Source organism: Rhineura floridana, chromosome 1, assembly GCF_030035675.1.
Source record: "Rhineura floridana isolate rRhiFlo1 chromosome 1, rRhiFlo1.hap2, whole genome shotgun sequence".
Classification (NCBI taxonomy): Eukaryota; Metazoa; Chordata; class Lepidosauria; order Squamata; family Rhineuridae; genus Rhineura; species Rhineura floridana.
The window spans coordinates 283,869,868-283,884,978 of record NC_084480.1 but is presented as its reverse complement, the minus strand read 5'-3'; the positions used below and the strand labels follow the sequence as shown (position 1 = coordinate 283,884,978).

General features: G+C 40.3%; 2 protein-coding genes across 13 annotated transcripts in view; one reads left to right on the top strand and one right to left on the bottom strand.

The window, feature by feature from the left end:
• Nucleotides 1-7,936, top strand: part of CCNE2 (cyclin E2) — a 30,959-nt gene extending 23,023 nt beyond the window's left edge. For 9 of the 10 annotated variants that reach the window (XM_061603255.1, XM_061603323.1, XM_061603333.1 and 6 more), the window contains exons 8-12: nucleotides 1,330-1,425; nucleotides 2,694-2,828; nucleotides 3,716-3,827; nucleotides 5,404-5,558; nucleotides 6,857-7,936. In XM_061603255.1, the coding sequence (XP_061459239.1) occupies nucleotides 1,330-1,425; nucleotides 2,694-2,828; nucleotides 3,716-3,827; nucleotides 5,404-5,558; nucleotides 6,857-6,955 (597 nt within the window). In that variant the 3' untranslated portion in view covers nucleotides 6,956-7,936. Of the gene's footprint in view, nucleotides 1-1,329; nucleotides 1,426-2,693; nucleotides 2,829-3,715; nucleotides 3,828-5,403; nucleotides 5,559-6,735 lie in introns of all 10 variants that reach the window. The other variant, XM_061603343.1, reaches the window with a different exon arrangement.
• The window catches only part of INTS8 (integrator complex subunit 8), a 34,510-nt gene continuing 26,379 nt past the window's right edge, over nucleotides 6,981-15,111 (bottom strand). The window contains exons 22-28 of one of the 3 annotated variants that reach the window (XM_061603236.1): nucleotides 13,968-14,086; nucleotides 13,360-13,463; nucleotides 9,009-9,059; nucleotides 8,777-8,850; nucleotides 8,637-8,701; nucleotides 8,261-8,304; nucleotides 6,981-8,097 (exon numbers count right to left, since the gene is read on the bottom strand). In XM_061603236.1, the coding sequence (XP_061459220.1) occupies nucleotides 7,981-8,097; nucleotides 8,261-8,304; nucleotides 8,637-8,701; nucleotides 8,777-8,850; nucleotides 9,009-9,059; nucleotides 13,360-13,463; nucleotides 13,968-14,086 (574 nt within the window). In that variant the 3' untranslated portion in view covers nucleotides 6,981-7,980. Of the gene's footprint in view, nucleotides 8,098-8,260; nucleotides 8,305-8,636; nucleotides 8,702-8,776; nucleotides 8,851-9,008; nucleotides 9,060-13,357; nucleotides 13,464-13,967; nucleotides 14,087-15,111 lie in introns of those variants that run through there. The other 2 variants (XM_061603241.1, XM_061603243.1) reach the window with 2 other exon arrangements.

The window sequence follows — 15,111 nt, the reverse complement described above, 5'->3', positions numbered from 1 at the left end:
GCATCCCTCAAGGCAGGAAGTTACCTAGTTCTTAGCTAAGCTGGAACAATTTATTTTATATTCTGCCTTTTCTCCAAGGAGCTCAAGATGGCGTACATGGTTCCCCCATTTTATCCTCGCAACAAGCCTGTGAGATATGTTAGGCGGAGAGATGGTGACTGGTCTAAAGTCCCTCAGTGAGCTGAATGGGGATTTGAACCTGGGTCTTTCCAGTCCTAGTCAGACACTCTAACCACTACACCACACTGGCTCTTGATAATACCTGCTAAAAGGGGAGGGCTTTCTGATATATATGCCGAACACTGCAAAACATGTTGCTTGAAAGTCTGCGTCATTTAAATACAACCTGTTTTCACTGCAAACCCAGTCTGTGCTATATGCGCCTGTACAGCTTCATTTCTGGGTACACACACAATGTGAATGTTTTCCTTATTGAATTTTTAAAAGCAATTGCCTGACTGTCCCCTTTTTAAGTCCTTGGGAACTAGACCTGAGTACTAATAAAAAAAAAATTATGTATCAACTATATGGAAATATAAGTAGTAAATGAGTGAAAGCTTTTTTGGAACAATATGGTTCATTTCTAAACCCTACTCTTAATTCATTATGAAGTCTTAATATCATGCAGATTGTGAGATCTGAGTAAAAGCATTTTGTTGTTACATGGTGTGTGAATGTTTTGTTTTGAACAATAAACCACACAAGGCATATTGTGCCACACAAATGGGGATAAAACATATCTTTTAATTAAGCTGGTAACTGAATTCCTTAACAATCTGAAGAGCAAGTATGGTTTGGTGATAGGGTAAAGGATGTGAGCCTAGCAGTTCTGGGTTCAAATTTAAGCTCTGACTGCTGAGTGGTGGTGGTGGTTTGCAAGGCTGACTTGGGCAAAAGAAGCTTTCAGACCTCCTGTGCAATTGTTCTTAGGAGTTTATAGGGCTGCCAGTGGGTTCATGACATATCTAGGAATGCATGGAAGTACCGTGTTACGACATGGTTCTCCACATGTGGGGGTTAGATCCTCAGCCACCACAGTTATGCACTATCTCAGTGAGCGTTTCTCTCTTTGTTTTCCAACTGCTTGCCCATCCCCACATTGAAGTGGGGATTTACACAGGCCAACACATTCATGTGACTCAGCTGGGTTCATAAGATGGCAAGCTGATGTTCTCCCATGGGTGATAACAAGGCACTAAAAGCATCTGAATTGGGCTTCAAGTCTGTAAAATTGTCATGGTCTGCTGAATAGGATTGTAGGGTCTATAAACTCTGTTGGATCTGCTGCAGTCTATTCGAACATTCTGGTTTTTCCCTCTCTTTCATAAGGAGATCTATGCTCCCAAGCTACAAGAGTTTGCCTATGTTACGGATGGTGCTTGCAGTGAAGATGATATTATAAGGATGGAGCTCATTATACTAAAGGTAACAGAAATGAAGATGCTGACGATTCCAAAAAATGTCTAAGAGTCTGTATCCTAGGAATTGCTCTGTGTAGGAGTAACCATCATGGTGCCTTCCAGATGTTTGAGTGCAATTCCTTTCAGCCCTGATCATTAGCTTTTTGCCTTGTGCGTTCTTTTGAAACAGATGCTTTTTGATCAAGCTTGTAAAGAAATAAAAGAATAAGCCCTTGATAAAAGCAATTGTGCTGAAATGCAATAGGCATAGTTACAATGAAACTTTCTATTATTTTGGTGCCCTTGAGATTCAGTTCTCTTATTTGCTCTACATCCTTTGATGCTTCCTGTTTCGTGTGTGTGTTATCCCTTACCATTGGCCATGCTGACTGGGCCTGATGGGAATTGAAGTCCAAAACATCTGGAGTGCACCACTTTGACTATCCCTGCTCTATTAGCTTAACTGGAGCAGACAGTGTTTATTTAGCAATGTCTCTGTAAGTCCTGAATCTTACTTTGGAGTTGTGATGTGTACTGCAGCAGAATGACAAGAGTGAATCCATTTTAAGCTTTGCATTTGATGGAAGATGGTTCTGATGCCTTCTTGGCATTAAGACTTGAAGCTATGAGTTGAGCAGCTAACATATCATGCTATATAGATACACTGGAAAGCTCTAATGGGACAAGAGAACAGCTTGCAGTTTAGGTGATCTTGCTTGGAAACTATTTTTGTTTGGTTTTCCCCAAATGGGAACACTTACCTAGAAAAGGGTTATTGCCGGGGAGCAGCAGCACTGAGTTCTTGTATACTTTTTCAGATAGGAATAGGGAAGCTGTGGCCTTGCAGTTGCTGTTGGACACCAGCTCCTGCCAACATGGCCAGTGGTAAGGAGTGATGAGAGCTGAAGTCCAGCAACCACTGGAGGGCAACACAGCCTCCTTATCCCTGACTTAGGGCATGATGCAAAGGTTTAGTCTTACAGAACAGCAGATGAGCAGGTAAAATGGGTTTCTATATGAGGCAGGGGTCACAATTTGAATTAATCATAATATAAGCCCCCCCCCAATTTACACAATGAAAACTGGCATGATGGGGAGAAGATAAAACCAGCAGTGTTCCCTAGCATGCCAGTGACATAATACAGAAACCACTCTTGCTATTGGTGAGAACTAGGCCAAAGTTTGGGGGCAACTGAATAAAATTTACTCGCTAAGTTGGTAATGCAGCCAAATGGTAAAATGATTTGACTTGTCTGTCCTAAAGCCTTTATTATGATGTTCAAACACATATAGGCTCTAAAGTGGGAGCTGTGTCCAGTAACGATAATCTCTTGGCTTAACCTTTATCTCCAAGTGGATGCTCTGAAAGATGTCCCAAAGGTGCTGCTACCTCAGTATTCTCAGGAAAAGTTTATTGAAATAGCACAGGTGAGTTCCTATTCTGGCACAACCGGTGTATGATGGCATTGATACAAATCCAGAAGTGAGATTTCAGTTCCTTGGCAGTTGTCTACCTCTGACAGGAGTTCAACTTGCTGTGATTATGTTTGAACACCAAGATGGCAGCAGTGGAATGCAGGACAAGAAGCCATGTGCTGGAAACACCTTAAGCTCTTCTTCATTGTCTACAGCAATTCCTTCCCGCTCTCCTGAATGCAACGCTGCTCTAGCACAAATGCTAGAGTACAAAACACACATATGCCCAATGCAACAAGTGTGTGTGTGTGTGTGTATAGAATATATAGAATCTGTCTGGTCTCTGCATGTTTTAAAATGTTTCGCAGAAGTAGCCCTCGTTGCAAAAGAATTAAGATAAACTTCTGCATAGCACACTGAACTCTTGGCAAGCGGATGCAAAAGTCAGTTTGAACTCTGTTTGGAATGTGGTGAGGGGGAATCCTGTGAGCTAGCATCACTACAGTGGTGATCACAAGGAATGAAGCCAATTACGTAAGACTGTTAGCTTGCAGCTGTTTTCCAAATACATTTCATCTTAATTCAATAAAATCCAGATCATAAACTTTTTAGATTAGCAGATCTGTGGCTATCAGTACTCAAAGGCCAAGAGTGTAAATCTTGTGGGAAAGCTCAATTGTATCAGCTCAAGTAACATAAACTTAGTGGAACTGGAGTACACAGCGAAATGTAACTGCTGCGATTCCTAGACTCTAAACAATTGACAGGCTTTTTTGTAGTCATGCACCCTTGTAATCCAAGCAATTATCAGCTGAGTTATTCCATCTGTGGTGGTTGAATATTTAACATGGAGATTGTTTATAAACTTTCTAACAGTATGCTTCCCCCCCCCCCCGCAGCTTTTAGATCTATGTATTCTAGATGTCAATTCTTTGGATTTCCAGTATAGAATTTTGGTGGCGGCTGCACTCTGCCACTATACCTCAGTACATGTAGTTAAAAGAGTCTCAGGTAGGATATTTTTTTTGCTTGTTTCAAAGTGTTTTGGTTCTCCTAATGTTTGTCTGAAGGTTGTAATAAATACATAAGCATGCCAATTGGCACTTAAGGTGCTGGCAGAGCTTGGAAAAGTTACTTTTTTGAACTACAACTCCCATCAGCCCAATCCAGTGGCCATGCTGGCTGGGGCTGATTGGAGTTGTAGTTCAAAAAAGTAACTTTTCCAGGCTCTGGGTGCTGGATGCTTTTGTAATGAAATACAAATGGGGCCCCATAACAATGTTGCATTTTATCCCTGATGTGTCTTACCCAATCCTGTGGTTATGGGGGCTGTTGGCTCAGGATTGAAGAGGTAGTACTGGAGTCCCTTCACGAAGGGTGAATGTGTGCATGCCTTTTCAGTAGGCTAGAGTTCTGTTTTCCTCCAGAGATGGAAGCCCTCCCATCTCATTAACGTTTCCAGCCTGTTCCTCTCCACTGCTCTTGGCTTTCTGTTACTTTACGCTCCCTCTTGAGCCTTCTCATCTGCCCTTTCCTCTAGCTTAATCCTAACTGTATTAAATTTTTGATTTCTAGGGGCAGCACTTGGTTCCATCTCTGGTTCCACTTAAAATAGCAAACAATGGGATTCTCTCTTTCACACGTGTCTCTCTTCATCCTATTTTGCTCCATTCCTCCATCCACTAGACATAGAAAAAGGGTAGGGTTTGATTTTAAAAAACAAACTTCTGCAAACTTTGTGATTCCTCAAAGAATGCTGATTGTATCAATGAGAAACAAGAGGGAATTGTTTTGGCCACAATCCAGTTGGTACTCATCAGCTGAGTCAGCTATTGGGAGTGATCCCTGGACATGCTGTGTACTAGTCTCTCCCTTTGCAAGTGGACAAAGAATTGCCAGATCCTCTTGCCCTGCACACTAGTCTATCAGAGAATGGCAAATGACACCGAAAACTGCTGCAGCAGAAACATCAGAGGAAAGATTGAGCTGTGTTGGTGTGGTTTCTTGCACCTATACCCATCTATCCTCATATTTCTTATACCTATGCTAATCTGTCTTCTCTGGATTGTGGTCACTAGTTTCTAAACAAGGCATGTTAAACTCTGAACAAAATAGCAATGAAACTGTAGTGTGCATGAGTTTTGTTTTCTAGTTTTGATTTCTAGGTTGCCTTGAGTCTCTTCTATCTTAATGCATTAGGACTATGAAACCGACTGCCACTAAGGTTGAAAGCCGTATTTGTGACAAAGCTAAGTTTAAGCTGCAAATGAGGGAAATCAAACTCAAAATCTTGCCTCTGCCATGAACTCAGTAGGGGACCTTTAACAAACCACTGTTCTAACAGGGATGGTCAAGGGTTACTGGGCTAATAATATATGCAGCATGTCAAATAAATAGTTTTGAAGCTGTTGTTTGGTATCAAGTACATTATATTTACACTCTATTAAAAATCAATTATCCTCTGTTACACAGGGCTACCACATAGTCCTAACACTTATGTATAGTATTTAATGTGTAAATGTTATATGTTGTAGAGGTGAATAAGTAGTTAAAAGACCTAGACACAAAAGTTTTCTTTTATTGTTAGGGTTGGAGTGGAACAGTATTGCAGAATGCGTAGAGTGGATGGAACCATTTTTTAAGGTTGCCAAAAAAGCACCAGTAAAACTAAAGACTTTTAAGAAAATTGCAGCAGAAGACCGGCATAATATACAAACCCACACAAATTACTTGGACATACTGGTAAGTTTGTTTTCCTTCCCTGAATGAATGTGGCATCACATCTCTTAAGTGACTCTTGCCCAATTTCAGTGTAACAAGTTACTGTATGTTTTATTAACAACATATATGGAATGGTAAGGCCATATTTGAATAGTGCTACACCAAGTTTAAAGTAACATTATAGCTCAGCAACTAGTAGGCTCTAGGCCAAATCTAGCTGCTTCTTTCTCCACTTGAGACTGGCTAGGACAGGGAACTACTGGCCCTCTAGATGTTGCTGGACTACAACTCCCATCATCCTTCATAGGGGCTAGGGCTGTAAAAACAGTGATGTACGCTACTGGAAGCTACTATCAGAACTTAAAAACTATTGTCTGAAAAAAATATTTATTTATTGCATTTATATACTGCCTCACAGCCGAAGCTCTCTGGGTGGTTTACAACAATTAAAACCTTTAAAACAAGTATACAAATTTAAAACCATACCAAATTAAAACCCATAAAAACCGATAGGCAAGTTAAAAACATACTATTCAAATGCTGTTAAAAATGCCTGGGAGTAGAGGAAAGTCTTGACCTGGCGCTGAAAAGATAAGTGTTGGCCAGGCACACCTCATCAGGAAGATCATTCCATAATTTGGGGACCACCACTGAGAATGCCTTCTCCCTTGTTGCCATCCTCCAAGCTTCCCTCAGAGTAGGCACCTGGAGGAGGACCTTTGATGTTGAGCGTAGTGTATGGGTGGGTTTGTGTGGGGAGAGGCGTTCCATCAGGTATTGTGACATTTGAAGTATGATCAGGCTAGTGTTAAATATGTGAACAGCATCAGAAATATGCTGCTTTAGACCAGCAGTGCCTGTCTTAATGAAAGGACATCGGCCACACAGGTGCTGTTAACATTCACTAGAACTGGACTAAATAGGCTAGTCGCATGGTTTTAAGGGCAAGGGGGTGTGGATGGGTACATGGACAATGTATGTATGCTCCCTTACCTCCATGCAGAAAAAGGCAGGAAATAATTCTTTTGCCATGATGGGTAAATGCCATTTAAATGAAAGATAGACCTTGATGTGGGGATGGTACCTTAGCAGTGCCATTTATTTCCCTTTACAAGAAGAGAGGGACTTTGGGCAGGCAGACAGGCTAGAGTGTGGTAATTTCTGGCTAGAGTTTAGTGAGTAATTTCTGCCTTTATAGACCCACAGGCAGACTCTCACACATCGAGGGATGCCGTCCTACCCATGAGAGGAGACTGGTGAAGCAGAAATGACTTGCTTTACATTTTCAGTACGTAATTGCCATTCTTTTAACTGACTAGGATGAAGTCAACTATGAAGTAGCTGTTGCAGTACGAGGCCAATTATCACCATTGTCTACAGGAGGAATAATTACCCCTCCAAAAAGTTCTGAAAAGTGAAATCCCTACAAAACAGGAATGTGTGCCAACTTGAACGATATCAGGATTGGAGACTGCAGCCTGAACTTTTACACTTACCAAGTGGTTGGGAAGATCAAATCTAACAAAAGGAAGCTCCAACGCAACAGTCCTGTCTGTGCAGCCTACCTAACCAGCATCTGACTGCTGAACAGTTAAATTCATAATGAACAATGGATTTTTAACCTGTTTAACAGTCCTAAATAACTTTGTTTTATGATACCTGTGGCTGAATCTGTCAGTGGTTTAACTGTGTATGGACTTATACAAAACCCTTACATACCACCTACCTGAAGCATAAGCCTGTTTTGTGGGAAACAAGATGTATTCTTCTGCCCTATGTTGAAAGCAGACCGGCTGGTACAATCAAACTCTGCTCAACAGCATTAGGCAGATTTTGGCAGCCTGACTAGCAGTGCAACTGCCCCTCCTGTTGAATCAACATAAGCCAATGTTCCTGCTTCTATACATTTGCACATTATAGCTTTTAAGGTGAAACTGGTTTAAAGCCTGGCCAAAAGTAAGGGGGTGGGGTAAGAAAAAGGCTTTAGTAAACAATGAAACTACTCCTATATCAGCAGGCAATTTGAGCAGTCAGCTCTTAACTGGAAAGATACCAGCTTTACAGTGAATAATTGTCACATACTACCTCTTTCCTCATGAGGTGCTATCTTATATTCAAGAAGAGATGCCACAAAGCAAGGACAAAAAAAAGTCAACAGCAACAGTTTATGTGCAGAGGAGAGTTATGCTCTTCAATGTACTGTTAAGGCTGCTCTCTTCATGCCACCTTATATCTACTTGTTTGAAATGCATTACAAAAGCTAACTTACTTCTGTATAATCTTGTAAAAATAAAAAGGAGGAATTTTAAGTTTTCTAAATAGGAAAATACCAGACAGTATGTTTATAAATATGTATTGTAAAAAAAGTCTTATGAGTTAATAAAAAGTGTTGGAATTTTCTTGCAGCCGCCATCTTTCATCCCACTATATTAGAAACAAGGGTCTAAAAGTAAAGCTTTGCCATTGCTTGAAGAAACTTCTTTTTCCGTCTTTGAGCAGCGAGTTGTAGTACTTCCTCTGGATTACTGGAATTCAGTTCAGTCTGCCCTATAGCTTTAATCTAAGTATAGAAACAAGGATCAAAATAAGTATTAGTAACAAGCAAGTTCTGAGAAACATTTTGGACAAAATTCAGACAAACTGATTAGGTTTACAGAAGAAACCACATAGTAGCAAAATGGAGGTACTGTTTAATTTTCTGCTGTGGCCTAGCAGAAACTTACTGCTATTTGTCTCTTGTCTGTCTCTCCTCGTTTATGATGAAGGTCTGAAATATCATTAAGGAAATCTAAAAGAGTACAATCAGCAAGACTTAGTCATGGGAATTAAAATGACTAGCAGGACAGTTTGATACTTCTCAGACCCTTCAGCCTCACAAGTTTATTAAACTGAACTTCCATTCACAGGAGTATTAATACTTATATGCCACTTTCACATCAGTAAATTCAACCACATTAATATTGCATAAATATACAATAAAGCAGAATCAGAAGAACTAAGATAAAGTAATACCTGAATGGAAACTCCTTCTGTGCACACAATTCTATTTAAGCCACACTGATTTTCAAATGAACCCCGTGTAGCTGTTCAAAAGGATACATGTCAGGTATTCTAAGATGGTAATATCCCAGATGTAGTCATAATAAGAGTCCATAGCATCATGGCTGAAAAAGAAAGCTTTAGTTAATTTTCAGCAATGCATTTACATTCATAGTTTGTGGAAGTTTAAAACAGTTTACCTGTTTTGCTCCTGAAGTGCTTTAAATGCAGTTTTATAATCTACTTCTCGAAGAAACTGGCATAAAATGGCTACCTGGAAAAATGGAGACTTGATAAAACATCCACTACCCCCTGATAAGATAGGTTCATATATAACACTACAGGAGAATGCTGTATAAATCTGCTTTTTATTCTGGCAGACTTATTTTGGAAGGATTTGTTTTTAGGTACATAGTGGATATATATTCTTACCTGTGTATGGCAATTAAGCAGAGAGCAACACTTTATCATTCGTTTTATTACCTAAAGATAAATATATGTGCCGTTTTTAGTAAGCCTATAATGTATCCAATCATGTCAAATAGTCATGCAATATTCAGGATACAGTTCATATTCCCCAAGTAGTACTTGTCTGCTACTTTATTATTTCTAGCTTCTGCCAAAGAAGTAACACAGAACAAATATAGCTGGCAACTATCAATTAACCCTTTGCTCAATATGAATTTCTATGCAGGCTTCTGATTTGCCTATATCTAGATTTCATTGGTTCTGGAGTTGCTTACAGCCTATGGGAGGAAAATCTGTATTATATGAGATGATGTACTAGTTAGCTATTGGAACTAAAAGGCTGTATAATGATTTGCATTCTTTGCTTGCTAAATACCAAGTCTTCCTTTTGTGCAGTTTGTTGAATCCTATATATACATGAACAACTTCCCAAGGGCTTAAGACCATTCTTCTTGCTGATCCAAGACAGTGCTCCACAGTGAGCAAGGTCTTCCCCAGAGTTTGAAGTACCGGAGTATGGATTGCTCATTGATCAAATAAGGAACTCTTAAAGACACCCCAGGCAACCAAGGATTGTATCTAACAGTGCTAAAAGTGTCCCATCAGAGCATGGATTTCTGCTTGCATAACAAGACTTTCCACATCTCCTCCCCTTGCACACACCCTGCATCCTCCCCAAATCTGCTCTGGAGGATTGGGGGAACCTCTAGAACAGATTTAGGGGGCACATGAGGGAGAAGTTAGAGAGTCCGATTGCATAAGCGGAAATCCTTGTGCTGACGGAACACTTACTTAACCATCCAAAGCTGGAAATCAAGCCACTGACTTTAAGATTTGACTGCAAATAAAGTCCAGCTCTGCCTTAGCACATGCTGCATGTCAATTTCAGGCACACATTTTCTCCTGGAATACAGTGCCTTATTACTAAGTTATAAATGGTGCATTGTAATTTTGTTTTGTATGGTAATTTATTTTGAAACACTGAAACTCAAAATCAATTATTGTAAGGAGACATTGTTTTTATGTTGGAAATGTTTGTAAGAAACAAACAACTGAAACATGTTGCTTGTGTAAGTATTCAACCCTTGTGCTGTGGAAGCTCCCAGTTTACACAGATGAAAGAAATTGCCCTATCGAGGACACAATTACCTTACCATTGGCCTCAACCTGTGAATCATTAAAATTGCTGTCACACTGTCAGGATAAAACCCCCACTGTTGAAGGATCATTGGTCAGGCTGTGGATCTGAAGGAAAATGAAGACCAAAAAGCATTCTACAGAAGTGAGAGATAATGTAATACAAATGCATAGATTAGGAAAGGGTACAAAATAATATCCAAGTGTTTGGATATCCCAGTTGGATCAATAATCAGGAAGTGGAAGCTGCATCACACCACCCAGGCACTGCCAAGAAAAAGCCGTTCCTCAAAACTCAGCACTCAAACAAAAAGGAGACTTGTGAGAGAAGCCAAAGACCAACAATCACTTTGAAGGAGCTACAGAGTTCAGTGGCTGGGAGTGGAGTAATGGTGCACCAGTCAACCATATCAAGAGCTCTGCATAACACTGGCCTGCATGGGAGGGTGGCAAGAAAGAAGCCGTTACTCAAAAAGTACCATCTGAAAGCACGGCTGGAGTTTGCCAAAAAGCATGAGAGTGCCCCAGCTGAGATGTGGGAAAAGGTTCTGTGGTCAGATGAGACCAAGATAGAGCTTTTTGGCCAAAACTGAAAGTGCTAGGTGTGGTACAAGCCTAACACTGCCCATGCCTCAAGACACACCATCCCTACAGTGAAGTATGGTGGTGGCAGCAGCATGCTGTGGGGATGCTTCTCATCAGCAGGGACTGGGCATCTTGTTAAAATTGAAGAAAGAATGGATGGAGCAAAATACAGGGAAATACTGCAAAATAATCTGCTTCAGTCCACTAAAAAACTGAAGCTTGGGAGGAAATTCATTTTTCAGCAGGACAATGATTCCATGCACAAGGCCAAAGCAACATTGGAGTGGCTCAAGAACAAAAAGCTGAATGTCCTACAGTGGCCCAGTCAAAGTCCTGATCTCAATCCCATTGAGAATCTGTGGCACTCTTCGAAAATTATGGTCCACAAGCAACGTCCAACCAACCTGAATGACTTGGAGCAAATCTGCCAAGAATGGGCCCAAATCCCTCTGAAACTGTGTGCAAAGCTGGTACATACCTACCCCAAAAGACTTAAAGCTGTTATTGCAGTGAAAGATAGCTCTACCAAATATTAATGTGTGAGGGTTGAATACTTATGCAAGCAACATGTTTCAGTTTTGTATGTTTCTTACAAACATTTCCCAACATAAAACCAGTGTCACCTTACAATAATTGATTTTGAGTTTCAGTGTTTCAAAATAAAATATCATACAGAATGAAATTACAATGTGCTATGTGGTATAGTGGTTAAGGTGTTGGACTACCACCTGGGAGACCAGGGTTCGAATCCCCACATAGCCATGAAGCTCACTGGGTGACCTTGGGCTGGTCACTGCCTCTCAGTCTCATGAAAACCCTATTCATAGGGTTGCCATAAGTCGGAATCGACTTGAAGGCAGTACAATCCGATCCAATATGAGAGCACTGGTCAGGGGTCTGATTACTTTTGCAAACTGTATATTTAAATGAAATGGATGACAAGAGAAATATCTGTCCCATGTCTTTTGGCTTCCTGCTCAACTGCTACCAGGGACCAGTTTGACCCCCAAATCCAATTCATGCTCTCTCCCCTCAGCAATGTCAGATGTTGCCTGATAGTGTAGAGCATTCCTGTACAGTTTAAGATGGGCTCCTCTACTAAACAAAATTTAAAGGGCAATTCTTCTACCTTCTTTTTAGGGAGATGCCTCCAAGAAGGAATAACTGCAAGTAGTAGGAGCATTGGCACCTAATCAGACAGCTGTGGCAGGCTTGACAGACTCTGCAACAACAGTGACAGTTCCTACCTCCATGAGGACACAGGTCCTTACACTCTTGTTCAGTTCACAATTTGGCATGGTATTGAACAAGGTGGGGTGTTGTTTTTTGGTAAATTCGATTAGTTACTTATGTGACTTATAGCCTGCCTCATCCCCCTCCAAATGGGTAATGGTATACTAATTATTCTACCCTGTTATGAGACATTGTCAGTTTGACTAAAAACCTCTTCTATTAGTGCCAAAGACACAGTTTGCAAAAGTCTCCAGGAGCCCTGGACTCCTACTGGGAGAAAGGGCGGAATATACATCTAATAGATAAATAAATAAGATAACTGAGGAAAAAACAACAAGAATGCACCTATGTAGATACTTATTTATTTATACACCATCCTTCCTCCCAGCAGGAGCCCAGGGTGGCAAACAGAAACACTAAAAACACTTTAAAACATCATAAAAACAGACCTTAAAATACATTAAAACAAAACAACATTAAAAACATCTTTTTTAAAAAAGGTTAAAAACATATTATTACAAAAAACATATTAAAAAGCAATTCTAACACAGACGCAGACTGAGATAGGTCTCAACTTAAAAGGCTTGTTGAATGAGGAAAGTTTTCAAAAGGCGCCAAAAAGATAGCAGAGATGGCGCCTGCCTAATATTTAAGGGGAGAGCTTGGAAAAGTTACTTTTTTGAACTACAACTCCCATCAGCCCAATCCAGTGGCCATGCTGGCTGGGGCTGATGGGAGTTGTAGTTCAAAACAAGTAACTTTTCCAAGCTCTTCCACAGGGTAGGTGCCACCACACTAAAGGCTGTTTCCTATATTGTGCAGAATGAACCTCCTGATAAGGTGGTATCTGCAGGAGGTCCTCACCTGCAGAGCGCAGTGATCGACTGGGTATATAAGGGGTAAGACAGTCTGTCAGGTATCCTGGTCCCGAGCTGTATAGGGCTTTGTACACCAAAACTAGAACCCTGAACTTGGCCGAGTAGCAGATACTTGCAGACCTGATTTGGCACACTGAATGATAGAGTTTCTAAGTAGTCTTAACAATGTCTTGGACCACATAAGGGCAGAGGTGGTTGAAATTAAAAAATAACATTAGAGAAAGCTTAGCAGTGTAACACTGCAAGACTACAATATTAATAAGAGATTCATTCAAGTCTTCAACGCAATTTACACCAGGCTCATAGCACTGGAGAAAGAATGGATTCAAATGTTCAGTAGGTTTGGAATCTTGAACTTTTGTATAGCAGAAGGCCCATCAGTTGAAATTGCACTAGCAAACTCTCAGAATAAGAGCCCTAATTTATGTTTGTGAAGTATAACATCTGTTGCTTTTTTACTGCAACTTAAAAATGTAACTCACTTGATCTGTATATACATCAGGTGGTACCATCTTTGTAAAAAAATCCGAACACACAGCTCCTGCCTGAAGATAGTAGTGCAGAGCAGCCGAGTACTGATTAGTTGCTACATTGGAGACAGTAATAAAAACAAAGGCAGTTAATGCCATGTTCCTTCAGAAATCATTTACTTACTTCAATATCAATCCTGACCATTTTGAAAGAGCTTGCAGTGAGTAAGAATAATTTAAGGGAGGGGAAAACCAGTTAGTTTTCAAGTCATCATGGTAATAGAAAGAAAGCAGGATGGTTAAAATAATTTTCAGTTAGGAGACTAGTAAGCCTGCATTTCTGTACTGGCTGTGAAGGGGAGGACTTCGCATCCTCTGCAAAAGCCTTTTAGCAAGCAAGTAACTTTTGTGGGCTAATTTACAAGGCTGATGAATAAGGAGAACGACTACTCATGAGATTTCCGGACATTTCTTCTAAACTGGCCTCAAAAACTTTCATTCGCTATTCCTGTCCTTTTATCTTTGCTCAATATGAATTTTCACACAGGCTTCTTCGTATATTTGAAGACAGCCAGCAACACAAATTACAAGAGTGGCAGAAAGAAGTACATTCAACTTACCAAAATAAATATCAGCCTGAATGATTAACCAGAAGTAATTGTTTGAATTTATTGTCAGTGCATAACTGACTAACTCTTTGATAGTAACAGCTACAGCTTCAAAATCCACTGACTGCAAGCTAAAATGACAAATATTTCATAACATTAGCCACCTATATATAAATTGAAAATAAAGTTTAAAAAATTAAAATTGTAGCTAAACCCCAAATTGTTATACACTATTTAAACACACTTCTTGTCTATGATTAAAGCACCTCAAAATCACTGAAATAATGCCATTGGGTATATTAGGTGTGATCAGGATGAAGCAAGAATGTTATAACCAGGCTGCTGTATTAGCAGTTTCATTTCTGTCTTCTATTAGCAATAGGGAGAAGGAAAGATGTGCAATCTCTTTCCAGGCATGAAGGGGGCTCTGTGCAATGCTGCACTTCATCAGAATTCCTATCCTTCCTCACCAGTATCACCCCGAGTTTACAGTGCACTTTCCCCCAATGTTCAGACTGCATTTCACAGCCATTCCAACAAAACATTTCAACCAGGGGATACACAGAGCAGACGGGGATTCCACTCTTGGGTGTTACGCTGGATCCAGACTTTCATTCATTAATTCATTTCTGTCCTGCCCTTCCTCCCGGTATGAGCCCAGGGCTTAAGATAGTCCCTTCATAATGTACTATGTTACGATTGTGACAAACGCTGCCTTAAGCCACCCTAGGAAGGATGTTGAGTTGCCCCACAATCTTCCATATACATCCCTTTGTCATAGCCCCCCGAGGCTGATAATTATCAAATTCCAAACTAACAAACCCAGAGTGCTCCTCAGGCTACTCCTCAGGTATCACCCACTGTTACTATTGATGCTTGAAGCAAAGCTCATTAATACATGACAGCAGTCAGTAACAGTAAAGCAAAAAGGCATCAAATTTTTTGGATTTAACAGATGGACAGTGCTGTCTCCAGCGAAAAATAGAATGGGAGGTGTGATTTCTTACATAATTGACAGGAAAGCCATTTTATTATTAAAAATGGGAGCTGAAGAGGTGTTCCAGAAATGGTTAAATACAACTGACACAAAGACAAGCCTTGAAAGGACGGACTCAGGTCCAAGAAACACACATTTCACAATTTTTATAACTGGAGC